This window comes from Periplaneta americana, chromosome 13 (assembly GCF_040183065.1).
Source record: "Periplaneta americana isolate PAMFEO1 chromosome 13, P.americana_PAMFEO1_priV1, whole genome shotgun sequence".
NCBI lineage: Eukaryota > Metazoa > Arthropoda > Insecta > Blattodea > Blattidae > Periplaneta > Periplaneta americana.
In genome coordinates this window covers 14,046,003-14,070,769 of record NC_091129.1, presented here as the reverse complement: position 1 = coordinate 14,070,769, position 24,767 = coordinate 14,046,003, and the positions used below count along the sequence as shown (strand labels likewise).

The window sequence follows — 24,767 nt, the reverse complement described above, 5'->3', positions numbered from 1 at the left end:
GCCTTTAAAAGAAATATTCCTCCTAAATATTGTGTGATTAGAGCTGTTACAAATAAGATACTTTAAGCACACACATTTCACATTCTAAAAGACATGAACTTTACGTGGAGTTAAGACTAAATTCCATATTTTTTCGGACATTATTGGTAGTGTTTCCTCTCATATGAATGGAAAGTAATAGATATCAAGAAATAGGAGCGGAAAGAAGAAGAGAAAATTAACCTATTTTCTTTGTTTGGTTTACATACAGGCTTTCTATAGGCCTACCAAGTATCTAATATAAAACAATTTTTAGTTTATTAGAATATGTCTAGTTTTCTCTTTCACATTTAAACTTATAATATTAATAATTATGTAATAAATAGTAGTTCGTAACTATGAAAGTATACCGGTACAGGTTATACAAATTGTATGCATAAACTGTCAAGATCTTCCTAATTGATTTGCGTAATCAAAATGTAAGTTCAAGAATAATTGTGTATTCAGAGAGCCCAATTCAAGACTAAATTTATAATCCATGTTGAATCTTTCGTACACTACATTTAACACTTGAATATAAATAATTGATTTAATGGCGATCTTACTCGTGTTAATTATGTAAGCATGTGTGGCTTACAGCTGTTTCGGTGTTACTTGACACCATCCTCAGAGCCTACTAGATCTCGGCGCTATCTCAACTTCGCTGCCTGTTGTGTGGTTGCGTTCGTGTGATGAAGAGTTGTGTCAAATAGTGTGTGTTCTGAAATTGATCTGTGTGTTGAGAATTTGATTAGACAGACAGATCATTCCAAACTCGATACAAAGAACACATTAAAGCAATAACCATAGGACACAATACATCTACATATGCCGAACACATAACTAATGCTAACCACACATACAATAACATAAATACAGACATGGAAATCCTACACATACAACCCAAAAACCAAAAACTCAACACACTAGAACAATATGAAATATACAGACACACTAAAACATACCCCAATCAAATACTCAACACACAGATCAATTTCAGAACACACACACTATTTGACACAACTCTTCATCACACGAACGCACCCACACAACAGGCAGCGAAGTTGAGATAGCGCCGAGATCTAGTAGGCTCTGAGGATGGTGTGAAGTAGCACCGAAACAGCTGTAAGCCGCACATGCTTACATAATTAACACGAGTAAGATCGCCATTTGATCAATTGTTTAAATTTATACCTTCGATTAAACCTAAAAATATATCATTAAATGGACATTAACAAATTTCCCGTTTTAAATTTTGAATCTGTGGCCATTTTCCAATTATTGCTAATTAATATAGAATTCATATAACTACGAGTGTCAGAGTTTGAGGACTGTGAGTGTTACCTACAAAACTCCTTCCTCTTTTAGTACACAGCTATTATGCGTGTTGTTTTATAATGTAATGAGAATGGGCTGTATATAATTAATTGTACATTGAAGAATCATTTGTATAACACACTAGTACCAGGTATACATTATATTGTAGTTGTTAACTATTGCTGTTGAATTCAATGCCGTACAACAACATATGTAGATTCATGTAAGCGTGACATGTATTGACACTTTGAGTTTCAGAATTCATATAGTGACATTTTTTTCGAAAGTGTTCTCTGATGAGATTAGACTACTTAACATAAATAGTTGTAATTATATTCTATTACTTTTTAACTATTTAAGGTTGAAAACTAATAATCTACCTCTTACTTGTTCAGGAATAGATTTTCAAAGGATGCTGTTACATCGAGAATATTGTAAATGGAAGAATTGAACAATTTCGTATTACTTTGTTTTTCATCTGAATATTTATATTTGTTAAAAATGTTCTGTTGATTTTTCAGTAATATAAAGGGTGCGGCAAAACATTCTCCCTAATTTAAAGTTTAAATAAAAAAACAGTTGGATCAAAATAAGGAAACTTTATTAATATGAATGGTATGTTAACAGTGGGAATTTTTCATTTTTTGAATAACGTGTCTCTCAAGTGGTGTCCTTCACTATCAATGCTTTGTTGAATGCGTCTTCGGAAATTCTGCATCACTCTAACTAGCATTTCTTGAGGAATAAGACCAATTTCTTCCTGTACTGCATTTCTTAGGTCTGGCAAAGTCCTCGGCCGATGTTTGAACACCTCAGCTTTAAGATGCCCCCATAGAAAAAAATCGCAGGGTGCAAGGTCTGGTGATCGTGCTGGCCAGGGGACGTCGCCACGTGAAGAAATTAAGCGTCCAGGAAACATCTGTCTCAGGAGAGAGAAATCTGTGCTGTGTGGGAGGTGGCTCCATCCTGCTGAAACCATACCTGGCCAATCTGCAACGCATTGAGTCTTGGTGCCAAAAAATTGTTGATCATAAAAGTGTACCGCTGAGAGTTTACTGTCACAGTAGGACTATCCTCTTCAAAAAAGTAAGGACCAAGTATCCCTTGCAACCGCGCACCATACAGTAACACGGTCGTTATGTAGAGGTTTTTCATGAAGTTCACGAGGGTTCTGTCCACTCCATTATCGGAAATTTTGATGATTCACGCATCCCGATAAGTGAAAATGTGTAATGCAAATGCTGAAGATGCTATGGTTCTTTTTAGTGATGAAGCACGATCACCAGACTTTGCACCCTGCGATTTTTTTCTATGGGGGCATCTTAAGGCTGAGGTGTTCGAACATCGGCCGAGGACTTTGCCAGACCTAAAGGCTCATTCACAATGAAAATTAAACATAACGCAAGCGTTAACTTAAGAATATAAATGTTATGGTAAAATCAAGAAGTCATACCATCATTCACGATGGAAACATAAACATAACCGCAAACACACTTGGTAACCATGGAAACATAACAACGACGCCATTTCCTCATATCCTGTCGTATACTTCAGCGATCCACGATTGTGTTCTGTTTGCAAATCACGTAAGCATAAGCATGAAAGTTTGGAGTTTGCAAACTTTCATGTTAACGTCTTACGGTAATGTTTATGTCAATGCTTATGTGAATCATTGTGAATGATCCCATTTGGTAGCCTGGGCGCAAACTTCTGTGTCTATGTTACGGTTATGTTTAATTTTCATTGTGAATGGGCCTTAAGAAATGCAATACAGGAAGAAATTAGTCTTATTCCTCAAGAAATGCTAACTTAGAGTGATGCAGAATTTCCGAAGTCGCTTTCAACGATGTATTGATAGTGAAGGACACCACTTGAGAGACACGTTATTTAAAAAAAAAATTAAAAATTCCCACTGTTAAGATACCAATCATATTAATAAAGTTTCCTTATTTTGATCCACCTGTTTTTTATTTAAACTTTAAATTAGGGAGGATGTTTTGGCGCACCCTTTACATCTATCTTTCATTCATTAGAATTGTTATTTATACAATGTATGTAGTGTAGAAACTAATAGTAATAACATAAAAAGATTAGCCTATACATCCCTATAAAATAAAAGGAACTGAGGCACATAACTTGCAGTTGAATGGAGCCAGGTGATGAAATCTATTCTTTATTGCACGTAATACTTATACAGGCAGGGTTCCAATCAAAATTTAACTTATAGACCTCTGAACTCAGCGACCACATCAATAATTAGTTCAGATTTCAGAGACAGTTGCTTCTGGTGTTACTTGTCCTCCTTTTTATAGACAAGGCAGTATAATCTGAACAAAATATTGTCCTTGTTCCTACAGTTTCGGAAACCAGTGTGTTACAGTGTTCTGTAGATGTAATGCCACATAGTTTTGATAGTAACAAACATTTTCGTAATGCTTTGCGAAATACAGAGTGATTTATATAGAACTGACACATTTCTTTCATTAATTGTTCCAAAACGAATTGCGCTAGCGACAACTTATTATACCTAAAATGTAGAGGAATTTTGGGAGATTATTTACTTCTATAGCAAATGTTGTCCGGCGTTGTCAAATCCGGAGATCTCGGTGGCCACAGGTTCCTGGAAATTATTCGGTCGTCACATAACCGGATAAATGGAACCATGCTTCATCTGTGAACCATGTGATGGACAATATGGCAGGATTTTGCACAATGAACGTCTGAAACCAACAGCAGAATGTTCTGGAGTTTCGATTCCTTGTCACTAGATGCCCAGATGTTTATGTTTTATTCCTATTGTTGGCAGCTGTTTTCGACATTTTGTGTCAACGTGAAAATGCAGTACACATTAAATCAACGACTCTTCCTTGTGAAGCAATACTGGATTACGAATTCAATTACAGCTACTCAAAGGGCATGCCAGAGAGAATTTGGTGTTCGCAATCCTCCCAAAAGAAACACAATACTGGGACTGGTAAACAAATTGGAAACAACTGGATCTCTGGTGAGTGAAAAGGGCAAGCATCGTTCATCTAGGCTTCCCACGGTTGTTGTTGACGTAAGAGCACGACTGGAGCAGTCACCCAAAAAATCATTAAGACGTTTGTCGCAGGAGACAGGGTACACCTACTCAATGTGTCAGAGAGCCTAAAGCCATATAGGGTTACGGTTGTTCATCAGCTACAGGAACCAGATAAGGATAAAAGATTGAATTATTGTAGTTGGTTTCAGACGTTCATTGTGCAAAATCCTGCCATATTGTCCATCACATGGTTCACAGATGAAGCATGGTTCCATTTATCCGGTTATGTGACGACCGAATAATTTCCAGGAACCTGTGGCCACCGAGATCTCCGGACAACATTTGCTATAGAGGTAAATAATCTCCCAAAATTCCTCTACATTTTAGGTATAATAAGTTGTCGCTAGCACAATTCGTTTTGAAACAATTAATGAAATAAATGTGTCAGTTCTATATAAATCACTCTGTATTTTTACTAAAAGCAGCATCATCATGGCAGTCGTTGTTGTATAAAAATGAACGTTTCAATCAAGATTAATGCTTAAGCAAACAACATTTTCCGTATTTCGGGATTATTCACATGACATAGCAAGTTAGGTCCACCGCCGTGGAGTAATGGTCAGCACGTCTGACTATGAAACGAGTGGGCCCAGGTTCAAATCCTGGTTGAGACAAGTTACCTGGTTGGGGTTTTTTCTTGGATTTTCCCTCAACCAATCGAAGCAGAATTGCTGAGTAACTTTCAGCGTTGGACCTCGGACCCATTTCGCCATCATTAATTCACATATCATCATCATCATCATCATCATCATCATCATCATCATCATCACCATCATCATCATCATCCATACAATAGCCCAGGTTAAGTTCACGGTGCAGCATGCTGTACTTGTACAAGAGTGTGGCCATTCGGCTACCAAATCATTCACAAGAATAGGAGTGATAAGCACAATAAGCCTCAGGCTGCAGTGTAAGCTTTCGGGTCCCTTCTCAGTACAAGAGAAAAAATTATGACGTTAATATCTCTTAAAATTAAATAACACAATGTTCACATTGTAGTGTTGTATTCTTTTGTTCTTGGATTGTTAAAGCCACTAAATTGAGTCAAAAAAACATACGCACAGCAGCGGCGGATTTTCAGGGGAGGCAAGGGAGGCCGTGCCTCCCCTAATATTTTACCAGAACACAATATGGCAGTAATAATTCCAGCTGAATTAAGATCACAGACAAGTTACAGCAAATGACGAACATTTTCCTTTTATGTTAATTTTACTATTCATTACGACTAAGACGTAAGTTACGTAAAGTCGACCACATTCAGTTGGTGATGCCCGCTCGCTATACTGTACATAGTACAAATAATTCGTACTGAAAAATAACAGATAGCGCTGTAACCTGTGTAGTCGACATCTAGCAGCCTGCAATGTCTATGCGAGAGCGGGAGAGAGGAGTCGGCTACATGACGCTACTCCCCGGTAACCATGACGACAGCAGTTCAACCAATAAGATAGCTGGTTAGAGGAGTGTTTAAACTTGACTAGAACGCGCGAAGGGAGCCGATTTAGAGACGTCCTACCCACCGCTGACAACTGTACTGCTTATAGTCACGGCTGGTTTCGGCTGTATTGGGAAGCTCTCTCTCTTTGTCTCTTCTTGGTTTTAGAAAATTGAGTCACGTGTTGTTAGTTTTCTCTCCCTGCGTAAAAGTTTTCATTTATATCGTTAGATTTTCTCTTGTTTGCGGATGTTCTTGTTATTTTATTCTTTTGTGTTACGAGATGTGTTACTTATACAGTATTTTAAATACATCGAGAGTTTATAAACAAATGCAGATTTGTCTCTAGCTTCTTCTAGTAGCAGTTGTTCAGTATGTCGTGACCTAATTGATCGGTTTGCGAAGGAAGAGGATCGTCGAGTTAATTTGCTGTAAAATTAGACTATGTAATAGTAATGAGCAAGCCCCGGATGCTTAGGTTCGAATCAATTTTGTTGCAATCTCGTTACTCTTGAAATATTGCTTTTCTTATTCGTTTTATGTAGCAAAGAGTATCATTATTAAATTCAATATGACCTAAAAAACCTAATTCGTACGTTAGGACTTAGAGTGTCCTAAAGAGAGGCAATCTTTACCAAACAATGAAAGAGTAATGGAACGGAGAAAAATTCTCTCCGGAGCCGGGATTTGAACCCGGGTTTTCAGCTCTACGTGCTAATGCTTTATCCACTAAGCCACACCGGATACCCACCCCGGCGTCGGACAGAATCGTCTCAGATTAAGTTCCAACTCTTGGGTTCCCTCTAGTGGCCGCCCTCTGCACTACGTCATAGATGTCTATGAACGTAGGACTGAAGTCCACACATGTGCTGAGGTGCACTCGTTATGAGTGACTAGTTGGCCGGGATCCGACGGAATAAGCGCCGTCTTAAATCACGAAGTGATTTACGCATATCATATATACGTCTGAGACGATTCTGTCCGACACCGGGATGGGTATCCGGTGTGGCTTAGCGGATAAAGCATCAGCACGTAGAGCTGAAAACCCGGGTTCAAATCCCGGCGCCGGAGAGAATTTTACTCCGTTCCATTACTCTTTCATCGTATGATGACGCAGAATATCTGCATGGAAATATCATATGTACTTCGGTACATTAAAATAATATATATAATCTTTACCAAGCCGTCGTAATAATATTAACAGTAGCTATGTTGTTTATTTTTATTTTTTTCCCGTAAATCATGTAAATTCCTAAACATAAGATTTAAAATCCTAAAACATAAATTGGAAAACCTAATTTTAATTTCTTAAAATCTATAAATTCTGCGCTTGGTAATGAGGTACGTCACAGGCCTTATATTTTTCTATTCTCATCATTCACGTCTTGGGCTCCTCCACTTTCAAACCCACCGTCCGTTACTGACACACAGTAACCCATAAGTTAACACAACGCTTCCATGACTCTGAAATCTCTTAGATTGGAAATGTTTTTACTGGAAAGTTTCAAGTTTGTGAGAAGCTTGAAGTCGTGGTCAATTGATTAACAATTCAGTTTTGAACACAAAGTTGGAACCCTGCCCGTGTGGAGATAGAGACTGAGTAGGCCTATGCATTGGATACCACAGGCATGTTCTCGCAGCTGAAGCGGAGCCTCACAGACCTCCGCGGCTTGCACAAGTCAGCATCAGCAGCCACCGTGGCCCAGAGACTCCACCAGCTCGATAGCAAGGCCGGTAAGGTCTGAGAACGTCCACATCATGACTGCATGTTGTTCGGTCCCAAAGTATTTGCTGTTTGTTCTGCTCTCGGTTGGTAATCCCAACAGGTAAGACGTGTGTTATGATTTATCTAAAGGGCCAAGGAAATGTGAGCCACAGCTTCGAACTACCAGATACGGCCTACATAAAGAAGACAGAACTGTTATGTAATCATATTCAGTTAGAAGTACTATCATCTTGAGTATAGAACATTTCATAGATCCTCTAAAATTATTAATGTTATAGCATACATTTGAGCAAATTAGGAATCAATTGTCAGCAAATTAGATGACGAAGTATTCATTTCCAAAATCATATCATTACAAAAATAAAACCTCATTTCAATTATTCATCTTCCTCAATTTGGTATTTGATTAATTGAACATATTTCCGTCAAAATGATTTATCAAGTTTTTTTTTAACAAAAATAAATATTATGACATGTAGTTAATAACATATATTGCAAACGTTTTCGCCACTTGGCATCTTCAGGCATGGATTCAATATCTAATATAAAGTACATTAAAACAAGTTTGATAATGTTAACAGTGAATGATTAACAACTAAAACAAGATTTAAAATAAAACTTATTAAAAACAATAGTTGTATTAAAATTATTATGTCACCCTTAATTATTTAATTTTGTTAATCATTCACTTGTATATGCTAATATTATCACTCTTGTTTTAATGTACTTTATATTCGATTGTATTGTATTGTATTTATTAACATTCCATGGTATTCATACATTGCTTACAGCTAGAATATGGAACAAGTCAAAAAACTTAATACTATTATAAAATCTTAATTTATAGTCACAGTTTATGTAGATGAAATATGCAGACGAGATTTACAATATAGTCTACTAGTACAATAGAAAGTTTTAATATCAGTTTCATGAAGTGTTATTGAATGTAATGAATTCACCTACAGAATAGAAGGCGTGAGAAATGAGGTACTTCTTTAATTTGCCCCTAAATAATCTTATGTTTTGAGTTTCATTTTTTATAGGGAGGCTATTAAAAATTTTTACTGCCATATAACGCACTCCTTTTTGATAGCAGATAGACTTGCCGATGGAGTATGAAAGTCATTTCTTTTACGTATGCTATGAACTGTTGAATTAGTTACATTACATACGAGGAAGGTTATTAATGAAAAGATACACTGACAAGCCATGGGTATTATTTGTATTTTTTAATAGTCCTACACGATTCCCTAGATTTGGCACCTAGTGTTATTCTAATTTACTCTTTTTTGTAATAGAAATATACTGTTACTATCTGTGGAATTTCCCCAGAATATTGAATCCACGCCTGAAGCTGCCAAGTGGCGAAAACGTTTGCAATATACAGGATGTTAAAAAAAAAGTTGTCAAATATTTTAGGAGGTGATAGTATGCATCAAAACAAGAAAATAATGTCTAATAAACATGGGTCCTACAACATATACTTTCTGAGATCTGAACACTTGTTCATAAGAGGTGCTCAATGTGACGTCCATTTATGGCAATACATTTCTCTGCCCTACAATACAGCAGATTACCAGATAATCATACCGTAGTTGACACTCATGGCATTGAATAATGATACATCGCAAGGAATACTGAAAACAAAAATCTGGTTGCAGATATGAGCTGGGTTCAGCAGAGATGGTGTTGTGAATTTTCGAAATCAGCATGTGTGGGCTGATGAAAATCCCATGCAGTTGAAGGAACAAGGCATCAGCACCGATTCTCAGTAAACTTATAGACAGGCGTTCTTGGTGATAGATTAATAGGGCCATACGTGCTACCACAGAGATTAACTGGGATCGTTATCAGGACTTTCTTATTAACGTATTAAAACAAATTTCAAAGAATGGGTGATTTCTTACGCCGAGGGGCAGAGGAATGCATTGTCATGAATGGACGTCACATTGAGCACCTCCTATGAACAAGTGTTCAGATCTCAGAAAGTATGTGTTATAGGACCCATGTTTATTAGACATTATTTTCTTGTTTTTATGCATATTAGCACCACTTAAAATATTGGATACCTTTTTCAACACCCTGTATGTTATTATCTACATTAATAAATTATTGTAATGTCATAATATTTGTTTTTGTTAAAAAAAACTTGATAAGTCATTTTGACGGAACTATAACTACTATTCAGTTGATGAAATATCAGATTTGACGTTTCGGAATACCAACACAACGTTCTGTAAGATTCCTTAATTTGGACACAAAGTTTTATTCTACATGAAGTTCATTTGTAACATCATTCGAACTTTCCACTACTATTTCATTAATATTTTTAATTAATACGAAATTCATTGTTTAAATATTGATCTTCAAATCCAATACACATTATGAATGTTCAATAAGTAAGTTTTCTGGGTCTATCAAACAGATAATTACAGTTTTGCTTACAGTTCCGAAATTTTTAGTGAAAGTTTGCCAACTACGGCACTTATCTTCGTTACACATTTCAACGTTTCTTTTTTTTTTTACCACCAGGGGTGCAAGGAACGTTTTGATGTCTTTCTCTTTTCTACTGCGAGGGGCATAAGAATCGTTAAGGCCCAGGGATTGGTAATATTACTTTACAACTAATTAAATATGCATCGGAATTAGTGAAAGTAAGGCAATAGATTACAATGCTCAAATTATATATTATATTATAGCCTAAGTATTAACTGCCCCTTACAAAATACTCGCCAAAATAACGCTAAGAATGACTGTAATTGTTGATACTCTTATCTCTAAATATCAAAATGGATTTCTAACAGAAGGATCCTGTAATGATTGTATTTATTCATTGCAACGAAATGGCGGAAACATAACAAGAAGATACATTTACGACTTGTCGATTACGAAAATGCTTTTGGCTTTGTCCAATGGAGTGCATTATAGAATACAATGGGAAATATTTGTATACCTCTGCATTTAATAAAAGTAATACAACAAATATTCATAAACACCACGATTAAAATTGATAACTCGACCAAGTTGAAACAAAAACGTTAGTAAAATCAATGATAAAGGAAGATCGCCCATTGTTACCAATCTGATTTAATTATACCAGTGTGGTTTATACTGATGAAACCATAAAAAATTGACAGAATAATTTAGAAAATTATTTTACAATTAATAGTGAAAAGTTAACATAATTCTCTATACACATAACCAAATTTTGATGACTGGTACAGAAGACGAATTACAAAAGAAAATACTGAATGCTGTTATGAAAGAATAAAACCTGAAAATATCTCATAATAAAGAAAAAGTACCGTAAACTGAGGTTACTTTGAACACAGAGGAAACTTTGAACATTTTTTCATAAAATCGTATTTAGGTTTCTACATGCTGCACTTGTTATAGATGGAGGTAAATTTGGTATGAGAATGATTTTATGATGATTTACCTCCATCTATAACAAGTGCAAAATGTAGAAACCTAAATATGATTTTCTGAAAACATTTCAAAGTTTCCTCTGTGTTCAAAGTAACCCCAGTTTACGGTATTAACATTTAGAGGAAAATATAATGTAGGTAAGATTTAAGTTAGTACCATACTTGGATGAAAGGAAAAATAATATATAGAGCATTTAATTACCGGTACCTGTGTGCGTTAATTAAGTCTGGAATATTGCTAATAACAACTTATATATTCATTTTATGAACAAATACAAAAAAAGTTGTTGGAAATATCTAACTAAAGCTTATGACTGTGGTCTCAAAAAATATTGATTCATGTACAGGGTGTGGCAAAAAATAACACTTATTTTAAATGACACTCTATATTAAATTGTATACATTTGAAATCTCCATTCAATTTTACATACAAATAAAAGTGTGACTCAGCATAAATGATGAATAGGCTACTTTCTTGTAAATGTTATGGTTCTCTCAAATGTTTCCTGGTGTGTGTCAAGAGAAATATACAACAAATTATAATTGAGAACTGGTTCAACAAGATGGTGTACCTCCACATTATGGTAGAGGAGTAATGGATTTCCTCAAACAAATGTTCCCTGGTAGATGGATTGGAAGAAGAGGACACATTCAATGGCCAGCTGGATGACCTGACCTCAATCCATTGTATTTTTTCCTGTGAGGTTACTTAAAGTCCAGGGTGTATCGTGATAGACCGAACAGTACTGAAGACCTGAAATTAAGGATTATTAATGAGATGGAACTAATCACTCCTGAAACTGTGAGAAAGTCAGTGGACTGCTTTCGTGATATATTGGGGCGTTGTTTGGCTGTGAATGGTTCTCATTATGAACATTTGTTATAATTTTAAACATTCTCTGAAACAGTTATGTTACTACTACTCCATTATGAATACCACATTTATTTTGTGTTACATTATCAAAGCATTTGAAAGAACCATAATATTTATAAGAGAACAGTCATCATTTATGCTGAGTCAAACTTCTATTTACATGTAAAATTGAATGGAGATTTCAAATATACAGGGTGTTTCCGGGCTAGTGTTACAAACTTTCAGGGATGATGGGGAAGGGCACATGTATCAATTTGAGATAAGGAACCCTGGTCCGGAAATGACTGAGTCGAAAGTTACAAGCAAAAATATTTGTGTGGAAATTAAATAATTTTATTCCTCTGTACACCTTATTTATGTGTGTTTATCTGTACATCTTACACATACTGTATTCATCTGACGTTGTTTACGTTGTTTACTTACAGTATTCCATTCAGTGCGCTGTCTGAGGGGTGGGGACAGAAAACTACACTAAAGCAATGCAGATAGCGTAATGTGTAACGGACATGGTCGGTCTAGATATGCATGTCTGTAGACAGCAGTGTATGTGTACAAGTTGCAGTGTCCAGTCGATCAGTCCTAGTGAAATGGAGGAGTACACGAGAGCGGAATAAGCAGACCTGATTTTTAAATCCGGATGAGCCAATGGAAACAGTAGACAAGCTCACAGATTGTATCGGGACAAGTACCCACGTAGGAGACATCTGGCCCATACCAACTTTCCACGACTGTTCCAAAGGTTAAGGGAAGAAGGGCAAGTGGTGCGAAATTACAATTCCATTTCCACACAACTATTTTTGCTTATAACTTTCGACTCAGTCATTTCCGGATCAGGGTTCCTGATCTCAAATTGATACATGTGCCCTTCCCCATCATCCCTGAAAGTTTGTAATACCAGCCCGGAAACACTCTGTATAAAATTTAATATAGGGTGTCATTTAAAAAGTGTTCTTTTTTGCCACACCCTGTACATGAATCAATACTTTTGTGAGACCATAGCCATAAGTTTTAGTAAGATATTCCAACAACTTTTGTTTTTGGTATTTTTTCATATAATCAATATATAAAGAGTTATTAGCAATATTCCATACTTAATTAACACACTGTATAACACCAGTTTTTCATGATATAGACATCGATTATAAGATCTATAAAGTTCTACATGTGTAGAACAATAAAACGAACATTAGATCGTAAAAAAAAGAAAAGACACGCAGGAGCGGAGATATAAGGGAACAGTTGGAAATATACAAATTGACAGAAAAAAACATGAAAATATAATACATTGCATAAAACATGTAAGAAGAATGAATAATTCGAGACTACTGGTACATCCAACTGGAGCAAGAGATATTGAAAGACGTAGAAGATTGAGAGGATGGAGTGAACTGCAGAGGTTCAGTTCTTGAAAGCAGAATACGAAGAAGAAGAAGAAGAAGAAGAAGAAGAAGAAGATGAAGAAGAAGAAGAAGAAGATGAAGAAGAAGAAGAAGATATGGGTAATATTGATCGTAAAATGTTTATATATGAAATATACTTGTTAATTTGTTAGATCCAGGAAACTTGGTTATTTAATATTCTTCGTTCTTTGTTACCTGTGGAGTAACGGTCAGCGCGTCTGGCCGCGAAACAAGGTGGCCCGGGTTCGAATCCCGGTCGGGGCAAGTTACCTGGTTGAGGTTTTTCCGGGGTTTTTCCTCAATCCAATACGAGCAAATGCTGGGTAACTTTCGGTGCTGGACCCCGGACTCATTTCGCCGGCATTATCACCTTCATTTCATTCAGACGCTAAATAACCTGAGATGTTGATACAGCGTCGTAAAATAACCCAATAAAATAAATATATGAATGTATCAGACACTTTCTATGTTCAAAGATTTTGTAAATTATAGTTGATCAGTCACAAACGTTTATATACGTACAAAGTAAACAATTAAAAACGCATCTGAGGACTTAGATACTTTGGCAAATATTTTAAATGTATGCAGCCCATATTTTCTGGCGACTTTGAAAGGTATACAATGATACTTTATGTTACCAGAGCCTTCCCCCTGCATTTATCAATGATGTTTACTCTTGTTGATTGAATCATTTCTACTAATGAGATATATTGGCCATTATTGTATTAATATTTTTTGCTTAAGGGAAGATTCCACTGAAAATCATGAAAATTTTTCCAAATTCTTTTTAGCTATTTCACTTATCCAGAATGTATATTTTCATATCCCAAATGGATTCAGGTCAATTCTGATTACAAATACTCGTATTTTTACACTTTTTAAATTAAGGCTGGAAGGGGGCGTGGAATTTAAAAAGCTGTCAAAATTGATTTTCATCGAAGAGTTCTTTTTTAAAATTTCTGATTACAAATCTAGTAACTTTCTGTTGGCTCCCTGAAGTTACTAGATGAATGTAGCGGAGGAGAATATTAATTTACATAAATATTCATTTTATTTTCAAATCTATTTTTCTGTGTTCATTTTTGTTGATTCAACACCAACTTTCTTATGCCAAATATTAATCAATCTGAATGAAATTTTTACTGCAAGTATTTATGAGGTAGCTGCATGTTTCTATGCATTTATTTTGTGAGAAATGCTGCTAGTTTATTTTATTAATATTTTTCTTAAGAAAAATACTAATAAAATAAACTAGCATCATTAAGAAAAATATTAATAAAATAAACTAGCAGCATTAAGAAAAATATCAATAAAATTAACTACCAGCATTAAGAAAAATATTAATAAAATAAACTAACAGCATTAAGAAAAATATTAATAAAATAAACTAGCAGCATTAAGAAAAACATTAATAAAATAAAGTAGCAGCATTAAGAAAAACATTAATAAAATAAACTAGCAGCATTAAGAAAAATATTAATAAAATAAACTAGCAGCATTAAGAAAAATATTAATAAAATTAAAATATTAATAAAATAAACTAGCAGCATTAAGAAAAATATTAATAAAATAAACTAGCAGCATTAAGAAAAACATTAATAAAATAAACTAGCAGCATTAAGAAAAACATTAATAAAATAAACTAGCAGCATTAAGAAAAACATTAATAAAATAAACTAGCAGCATTAAGAAAAATATTAATAAAATAAACTAGCAGCATTAAGAAAAACATTAATAAAATAAACTAGCATCATTAAGAAAAACATTAATAAAATAAACTAGCAGCATTAAGAAAAACATTAATAAAATAAACTAGCAGCATTAAGAAAAATATTAATAAAATAAACTAGCAGAATTAAGAAAAACATTAATAAAATAAACTAGCAGCATTAAGAAAAACATTAATAAAATAAACTAGCAGCATTAAGAAAAACATTAATAAAATAAACTAGCAGCATTAAGAAAAATATTAATAAAATAAACTAGCAGCATTAAGAAAAATATTAATAAAATGAACTAGCAGCATTAAGAAAAATATTAATAAAATGAACTAGCAGCATTAAGAAAAATATTAATAAAATAAACTAGCAGCATTAAGAAAAACATTAATAAAATAAACTAGCAGCATTAAGAAAAATATTAATAAAATAAACTAGCAGCATTTCTCACAAAATAAATGCATAGAAACATGCAGCTACCTCATAAATACTTGCAGTAAAAATTTCATCCAGATTGATTTATATGTAGCATAAAACGTTGGTGTTGAATCAACATAAATGAACACAGAAAAATAGATTTGAAAATAAAATGAATATTTATGTAAATTAATATTCTCCTCCGCTACATTCATCTAGTAACTTCAGGGAGCCAACAAAAAGTTACTAGATTTGTAACCAGAAATTTTAAAAAAGAATTCTTCGATGAAAAACATTTTTGCCAGTTCTTTAAATTCCACGTCCCCTTCCAGCCTTAATTTAAAAAGTGTAAACATACGAGTATTTGTAATCAGAATTAGCTGAATCCATTTGAGATATGAAAATATAAATTCTGAATAAGTGAAATAGCTAAACAAATTTGGAAAAATTTTCTTGATTTTCAGTGGAGTCTTCCCTTAACTTACGTCTTGTCTATCTCTGAAGCAACAAGAATCGAAGATAATATGCCTCTACTATTTAAAGTTACTCATACATTTGCAAAGTTACCAGAGACTTTGAACAAAGATTGTGATGCTAAATGTTAAGGTATGATACCAATGCAGTCATGATGTGGACCATCCCTCTTAATCACTGAGAATGTACTGCTTATGATTCCTACATAGTAATTGAATGCATGTTGCATGTATACAGGATAAGTACTTGGTGATTGCTTGCAAGTAGTGTAGTCTATCTATCCAATTTATAATGTTTTTGCTACAGATCTTGTATGATATGGTTTGCTGAAGGATCCTTACATCTAACATCTTTATCTGTAATATTTTGTCTGTGTAATTTTCATGAATTTCGAATTGATATAATGAACGATCCGCATGTAATGTGCCGTATGTTAAATGTACTGTATCTTTTTATAGTGTAAACACCAACTTTGTTGTAAGAAGGTTTTTTTTTTTTGGTGGGGGGAAATAAACAGAGTGTTCCAGTTTTACATCTCCTTTTAAAGAAGGCTGCAAGAAGAAATTTTTTTGTAACTTATAGCTTATTTAAGAAATGTATTTCGTTTTTTTTCTTATCAATGTTGAATTGGTGATACACAAAAAAAAATTTTCATACGTGTGAATTATAGTTATGTATGGTATTTGTGAGGTAAGTGCATCTTTATTGCGCGAGTGGAAAGATTTAAGCACGAGGCGTCAGCCAAGTGCTTAAATTATCGAGCGCAATAAAGATCACGCTCACAAGTACCATACGTAATTTTATCCATGACAATAACGAAAAATTATGTTTTATAAAATAAAATATGTTGAAAATAAGTGTTCATATAATCACGTATCATGGCATGGATTTTAGAATCGATACGTGTACTAGGTAGGTCATGATGTAGGAGGCCATGATTAGTAAAGAATGGTATCTAAGGCGTTGGATAAATAACAAATTATAATTAATTATATAATTTTAATATATATATATATATTTTTTTTTCATTTTAAACGTGCATTTTCGTCTTTTTGAAGTTTCCGGGATTATTTAGAAGTGTTCACGGGACTAATGTGATTAAAATAATTTCACATTTTACTTCTGTAAACTTAAGAGGAATATTAAAAAGTAATTAATCATCGTGTCTGTTTAGCTCAGTTGACTAACGCGTGTTGTTATAAAATCCTATAAACCCAACTTCGTAGGTTTAAGTCTCCTCGCCTCCCAAAAGGTAAATTATTACGAATTAAAAAAAAAATACATATTAGATATGAATGCAATGCACAAATTACGATGTAGTAGATAGAGAAAAGAGAAGGAGACTGAGTGTATGTAAGAAATGGTAATAAAGAAGTAGAGGTAGTGACATCTAGTAACTAATATATTAACTTCTTGAGTAATAGTTGAATGGAAAAGTATACGTGTGTACCCGGGTACTAGGAAAATACTAATGAACTGTGGGATAAAGTTCAAACTGTGAGGTAAAGTCTTTATCTCACTAGTGAAATAAAGTAATGTTGAATAATAGCCTACTTTACAAACGCAAAAGTATTTAGTAAAGGCATGTTTTTCGTTATGGTCATGGATAAAATTCTTTACCTCATTGTAATAATTATTTAGGAAACGATAGAAGGCCAACAGAGAGTTCGGTATTTTTCTTCGATCAATGTGTAATATTTTCATAACATTTATTGCATTTTTTCATACGTTATTAATAATAGTATGTTATTTTAAAAGTGGCGCAGATAACAAAACATGCACTCCTGAGAATTTGGTAAAAGAAAATTCACATTATACCAAATAGCTTACTACTGCAATAGTGGAAAGTAATGATTAATAATACCGGTACACATGTGGTTAGCGACAGCATCGCCAATGCCATCTAGCGGCTCGTTATGTGAACTAATACAAATACATGAGCTATATTTAAACTTAAAGACAAGAATATTGGTTTGATATTAAGAAACGTAATCTAAATAAATTCAAAGCTCTTTCTTTTCGTTTTTGTACCCTTATCATCTATATGACTTATAAAATAAAATATGAACTTTAATAAGGAAATGGAAGGAGGGAAAATTACTAGAAAAATAAATAATATTTACCTAGTCGTTTGAAAGAAACGATTTATTTATTTATTTATTTATTTATTTAACTTGTGAATTAATTTACATTACATTCACATACGGTAATATACAGGGACATCATTTTATTTTTACTTGCATTTTTATTGTACCTGCATTTCTGAATGTACTTCACTCTCACCCCTTCACTAATGTCCTTGCTCCCGTCAGACACACAAACTTACGGCCGCTGTTGCATTCGAAGTCTTCAAGCACTGAAGTAAACACTGCAGTGTATAGTGTGTTTCAGAAATATTATTGTCTTTTCTATAGAAGAAAGAACCTATATTAATAATATCGTACTAAAAATTATATTCAAGAAACGATAAATTCAATTTCAGATAATATGCTTCAAAATGTTTTTAATAATATGCGTACTAAATTGAAGCCTGCATTGTAATGAACTGCAACCATTTTCAGCAACTTGTTTAAAAATTCAGATTAGCTTCTTTTGAATTGAGGTGGCTAGAAGCAAAGGGATGCTAGTGGCATTTGTAATAACATGAGTTAATTGCATCCAGTGTAAGCAAAAGTATCTAAAATTTTAGTGGCAAAGGGATATTTTAATCGCATCACACATTAAAATTTAAATAAAAATTTCACCGATTTTACGAAAGTTTAAATATTTAAACCCCATTTTCTCAAAAGTAACTTCAGTGCACTTACAGCCCTTTACTTATGACCCCCTCAATTTAAATGCACTCTCTATATTGTATGTTAACACCAATAATTAATATGCTAAATAAAGTAGACATTACATAATGAACATAGCCGCCTGAAAAGTTGAGTTTTTGAAAAAAAAAATGTTACTACTCTACTGTATTTTGATAAATTTCGTAAAAGTGATGATCAAACTGAAAATCGTAATATCGTATTTCCCTACAACATAAATGGATACACTACTTTTCTCTCCTCCTATACCTAGTAAAATGATTTGTTTACATATTGCACTAGTAACATCAAACTCCTGTAATGGAAGGGGGAAACAGTGTTTCCGAGTATAGCCAGGTTAATGTTAAAAATGTTGGTAAAAATAAAGTGATGTCCCTGTATTAACTGTATGCTATCTTCTTTCATTTTATATTTTTGTAGCTTTTGAAAGTCACAAATGAATTGTTTGCTTTTTTTTTTACATGTGCGTTTTTAAGGACACTGAAATATTTGCCTACCAGCAATCTTATAAAAATATTACTAAGAACTTTCACATGCACATTGCGTTTTGGAAAGTCTAAGTCCATGAAGCCCTTTTCTCCTAAATCACTCTGTGTAACTGTCAAATCGTTAACATTATATTAATCTGTGTTTGGTGAGTTCCGTTGAAGTTTCGACTCAATACTTTTTGTTATAAGGAGTATTCGACTATACGCTTATTTTAAGAGTAAAAATAATGAATTCTTGGAAAATGCTGTATGTTTTGTTTTCCACCCATAAAGAAAGGAATCCAGTACCGATACCAATTTTGTACAAAGCTGAGTTCCCGAGATTTGTTGTGGAAGTTATACAGGGACATCATTTTATTTTTACTTCAATTTTTATTGTACCTGAGTTTTTCAATTTACTTCACTCTCACCCCCTCTACTAGTACACTTCCAACCGTTCTCCACACAGAACCAAAGCCACGTATGCGGTCATACTAAGCACTACTGAGTTAGTGAGTATAGTACGTTCCAGAAATATAGTCGCGTTTTCCAGTGACGAAAGAGCTTTCAATATTGAATCATATTTTCGCACAGGTACTGGTCATCCGTTTGCTTACGTCACATCCCGGTTTCCCCCACCCGCTTCTGCTCGCTTCTCTGTAAAGGCTAGTGGCTAGGCTGTCTTAGCTCTTATCTGGAAACATTCATTTCTGTTAGAAATTGGACGTTTACGTAATATTATACAACTGTTTAAAAAACTTAAATAAAAGGGCCTCGTTAAGTAATTAATTGTCACGTGATTTCCCCTCTTTCTACGACCCTGTTATATAACCAGTTGGACGGACAGTAGATAGCATGTCTCAGTAATTTTATCTTTTCGGATCGGGCAGAAGTGAAGATTGAATTTACAGCATGTAAGGTACTCTTTTATAGAGTAGGTACAGAATTATTTCAACATGAGTTACTAGTACGAAGGCTGAAACTGGCAATTGGAATTAGGTACAATAGTCTATAGTGCGATAATATGCACAAAAGAACTGAAGCCTGTATCGAAATGAACGGCCACCATTTTCAAATATGTGTTTAAATATCCATATTATGATTATTTTTCAATTTAACTTCATTCTCTATAGTGTACGCTAATGTGTTGTAGACAGTATAATATACACTGCATAATGAATACGTCCGAATGTATAGCTCAATTCGTGAGTAAAACACTTATTGTTAATACAGTACTGTATATTGATTAAACAAAAACCTAATGAAAATTATTAAACTCAAAATCGCGATATTTTCTACTTTACGTAAATGAATGAACTACTTTTCTTCCTTCCTATACCTAGTAAAGTGATCTGTTTGTATTTTACGTCAGTATCATCGAACTCCAGTCGTGGAAGGGGTAGCAAACTGTGTTTATGGTTCTGAACCTTTAATCCAAAGGTATATCCAGGTTAATATTAAAAATGTTAGTAATAATAAAATGATTCCCTGTATAAAAAAGTCTCTATGAACACTCAGGGTCAAGATTGCGTTCCTCCATTATATTGCATCTGTTGATTTGATATAAAAGTTGGATAGACAGATGCAAAAAAAAAATGTTTGTACAAATCGCTTTTCTGGCTTGCTTCATAATGTAAAGCACTTTTTTTCTGTAATGAAGAAAGGACTGCTAATATAATAATATTCTCTGGACGTACTAAATCCGTACGTATGTTTTTGCAGCTACTCTCTTTCCAGCTAAAGATTGAAGTAAATGTAAATAAATACACGTGGCATAATGGTTCCTGATTGGCTATTGGACGCACAACGCCTCCAAACTCATGGTTGTCATCTTATTCCTCACATTTAAATAGTTCCTTCTAAAATAATGAAATGTATAATATACATGGAATACGAATGAATTAAACATGCTTATAAGAATACTTTCTTACGATTTAAACAACATGTTTATATTAGTGGTTTCAGACATTGCATGTTAAATCATTGTAACGTGAATTATGGCAACGCGCATGCGTAATAGGCATTAAATCCCTCCCAAGGTGACTTGCAGCTTCTCAGAGCACATCAGCACAGCTGGTAAACACAGTGCGAGATTCAGTGTTGCCAACCTCAAATAAATTTCTGTAGAATTAAAGAAATTCTCCACTCCTCAAAGAATAGCATTTAATCAGGAATCTACAGAAAAAGAAAATCCACTATTCCCAGTAGGGAAATAATAAATATTAACCCTGTGTGAGCATTTTACGGGTTAGTTCAATGAATGTGTTGAAATGTCTGCAATATATCAGACGTTGGGTGCTCTGCGTACTCACTTGCTGAAAATAATGCGCCCTGGTGGCTGCTTTGGTAGGTAGCTTGCGAATACGGAGTAATAGATTTCGGTTTTGTTTACGTCTACTTCAATCTTTAGTTGGAAATAGTTTAGTGTACTGGATAAGATAAAAGTTCAAATGTATTACTTATTGCGATTCTAACTTGACTTCTTTCAAGAGTCATATTCTGCAGCAGCTTATAATGAAAGTAAACTTAAAGCAATGTGTTACTGAAATTTCTAAAATCCACAGTTTTTGAGCTAGAAAGTTGTAATTTTTACTGAGTATGCATATTAATATAATCACACATTGTAAATTTCAATCTTTTCTCATAAACACTTTTGAAAAATTAATTTTTTTTTTCTTTAAGAAATCCTATTTCTAAAAACAATTGTATCCTTTGAAAAATCTAATTTTTTCTTCAAAGTAACACTATATATTGTGCAGTGGAACATTAGTAATGCCCTACCCCAATTTGCAGTGGCGTAGCATGAAATTTTGAGCAGGGGAAACTAACTCAAGTTGTCTTTCATGCAATATGAGAAAACGTATTATAAAAATACAGTCTTAAAATAAATAGTAGTCAATTTCAAGTCAGCAGTCGAAGATTGGTTGGAACCTCGTAAGTAACACCAATAAGGCATGACCTCAAATGATACGTAGTAAAATATGATTTCACGGTTTACACATATCTCTTAACAAATAGACACGTATACGTATAACATTAGCTCACTCCCTGTCATACTTAGAGAAATCACAATATTAGTATCATTACGTAAGTATGCGTCTGTCTTTTGGTTGTGTCCTTCATTGACAGCAAGGAAGTCGGTCATTTGTTTTTTAAATCACACTTTTGTTCGTAAGTCAGTCTTGATAATACAATTGTCCTAAAAAAATTCAAGTAAATTAGTGTCAGGAACTGTTATTTCGCTCATTATTTATTATATCAGCCACAATGCACACTAACACTTCAACTGAACACAACTGACGAAAAGGGATAACTCGGAAACTACTTATTTTTAATGTCAAAGCTAGCTTCTTGCTAGCCTTGCGACCAGGGTAGTTTAGTTAGAAAGGGACGGAAAATCTGCGGGGTGGATTACACAGAAGAAACCAGTCTGCTTGGAAGCTGGTGTGTGCAGGATTCTTGTTTACTGCTGCATCACAAATCATCCTGAGCTGCCGCATCACAATATTTAACGCGTAAATATAAATTCTATTAAAATTAATAAATAATTTTCTCCATAAACTGCAGGTTTATTATGAAATTATTATTAACTGGGGAAGCTAAGCATTTTAGCTTACATTGACGCTACGCCACTGCTAATTTGTTCATTTGTAAAAAAAATATAGCTACCAGACGAGGGATCTATTTGCCACACCGTTAAACATTATCATGTCGTAGCTCGAGATAATAAATCAAACGCACTGTAATCAACAAATAATTGAGCGGCAAATAACGTCTTCCTGTGCTTTCTGCGAACGCCAACGAAAGAGCCAAAATGGTGGGCGATTATATTAAGTATTTATCCAGCCTTAGGAAATACATAATGTCTTCATCAGCGAATCACAAGACGCACACGTTTAAATGTAGCCTATCTGCAACGCGATTGGCTGCCGGAAATTAGAGCGACGGGACTATAGTATGTTGAATTTCTGTTCGAATTTTTTTCTTTGAGTTCCTCCACCATTTGAGAATTAGTTACATAGATTTATTTTTCACATGGTATTAGATCTGGAGAACGAGCAGGCCATATTCAGTATATTCAGTGTTATACAGTCAGAGCACACAACATAGTGCAATTGACAAAGTCAAATAAAAAGTAAACAACAAAACAATACAATTAATTCAAAAACTCTCAACAACGTTGACATTAAAAAACTCATTAATATCATAAAATAATTTGTTGATTAACCAACCAGAGACAAGTCTGTTAAAAGACTTCCTTTCCAGATTAAAAAGATATCTCGGAAATTTATTTGCTATTTTTAAAGACATAATAAAATAATTATTCATTGTTTTAGTTAGCCTATACTTAGGTATGTCAAAAAGGTCACGGTTTCTGGTATTGTATATATGGACATCATTCCTATGTGTCAACATATGTGAATTTTCTTTGACGAAATTTAGGGCTTGATAAATATACAGTGATGTTACAATCATAATTTTTTCATTTACAAATAACGGTCTGCAGTGTGCCTTCATTGATGAATTAGTTATAATAGCGTCTGTTAATAATTTTACTGCGTTGTAAAATAACCCAAACAAAATTGCGGTTATGTTACGGAAAAGGAAGTAAATAATCAAGGAGATACCTAAAATTATAGCCGATGCCTGTATATTCAGGTATACCACCATAAAAGCAAACAGTAGATATGAAGTACCAGTATTGAGAATTCTGATAACATTTCAATAAAGGTTATTTTTGTACGAGGGGCGTCCATAAAGTAACTTTCCCACTCGTCCCTCAGCTAGCAAACCACATGTTGCGCGAAGCGACTGCGTGTACGTGATAGAGTAATGTCCTGGCATGGCGCATGCGCTAGCGGAACTTCCCGAGTGCTCTCAGTAGCTTCGTTGCATTGGTTGAAGATGCACGTTTCTATTCCAGCTCCCGCCGTGTGAAGTGCGATCAGTGATAAAGTTTTTGAATGCACAGGGCATAGCGCCGATTGAAATTTATCGTCACCTGTGCCAGGTCTATGGGCCTAACATCATGAGCAAGCAGATGGTGCGTTGCTCCACAAGGTCGTCTGTGATGATGGTTAGTCTCCCACTGCACTCCTCGTCATGCACATTTTGACGTCCTGCTGAAAATTGTCTACAGCAGCTACGCACCATCTGCTTGCCCATAAACCTGGCACAACTGACGATCAATTTCAATAGGCGCTAAGCCCTGTGCGTTCAAAAACTTTATCACTGATCGCACTTCACACACTGCGGGAGCTGGAATAGGAACGTCCATCTTCAACCAATGCAACGAAGCTACTGAGAGCACTCGGGAAGTTCCGCTAGCGCATGCGCCATGCCAGGACATTACTCTATCACGTACACGCGCAACATATGGTTTGCTAGCTGTGGGAGGAGTGGGAAAGTTACTTTATGGACACGCTTCGTATTATTTCTTTGTGACTGTTCAATTTTCAGTGCATTATCAAAGCCTTCGGCAACCCATATCCTTTCACCAATCCAAGACGATCAAAGTTGTGATGTTCTCTGCAACCCTACCTTCATTAAACCCACAATATAATTGCTTCTGTAGGTCTACACTGTTCTTAACTGCCT

At 34.4% G+C, this 24,767-nt stretch overlaps 1 protein-coding gene across 10 annotated transcripts in view; it reads left to right on the top strand.

Annotated features, from left to right (window-relative positions):
* Positions 1-24,767, top strand: part of sei (seizure) — a 367,275-nt gene that overhangs the window by 291,701 nt on the left and 50,807 nt on the right. For 7 of the 10 annotated variants that reach the window (XM_069842943.1, XM_069842952.1, XM_069842945.1 and 4 more), the window contains one exon: positions 7,479-7,586. The exons of the other annotated variants lie outside the window; for them this stretch is intronic. In XM_069842943.1, the coding sequence (XP_069699044.1) occupies positions 7,479-7,586 (108 nt within the window). The remainder of the gene's footprint in view (positions 1-7,478; positions 7,587-24,767) is intronic. 10 annotated transcript variants of the gene reach the window in all.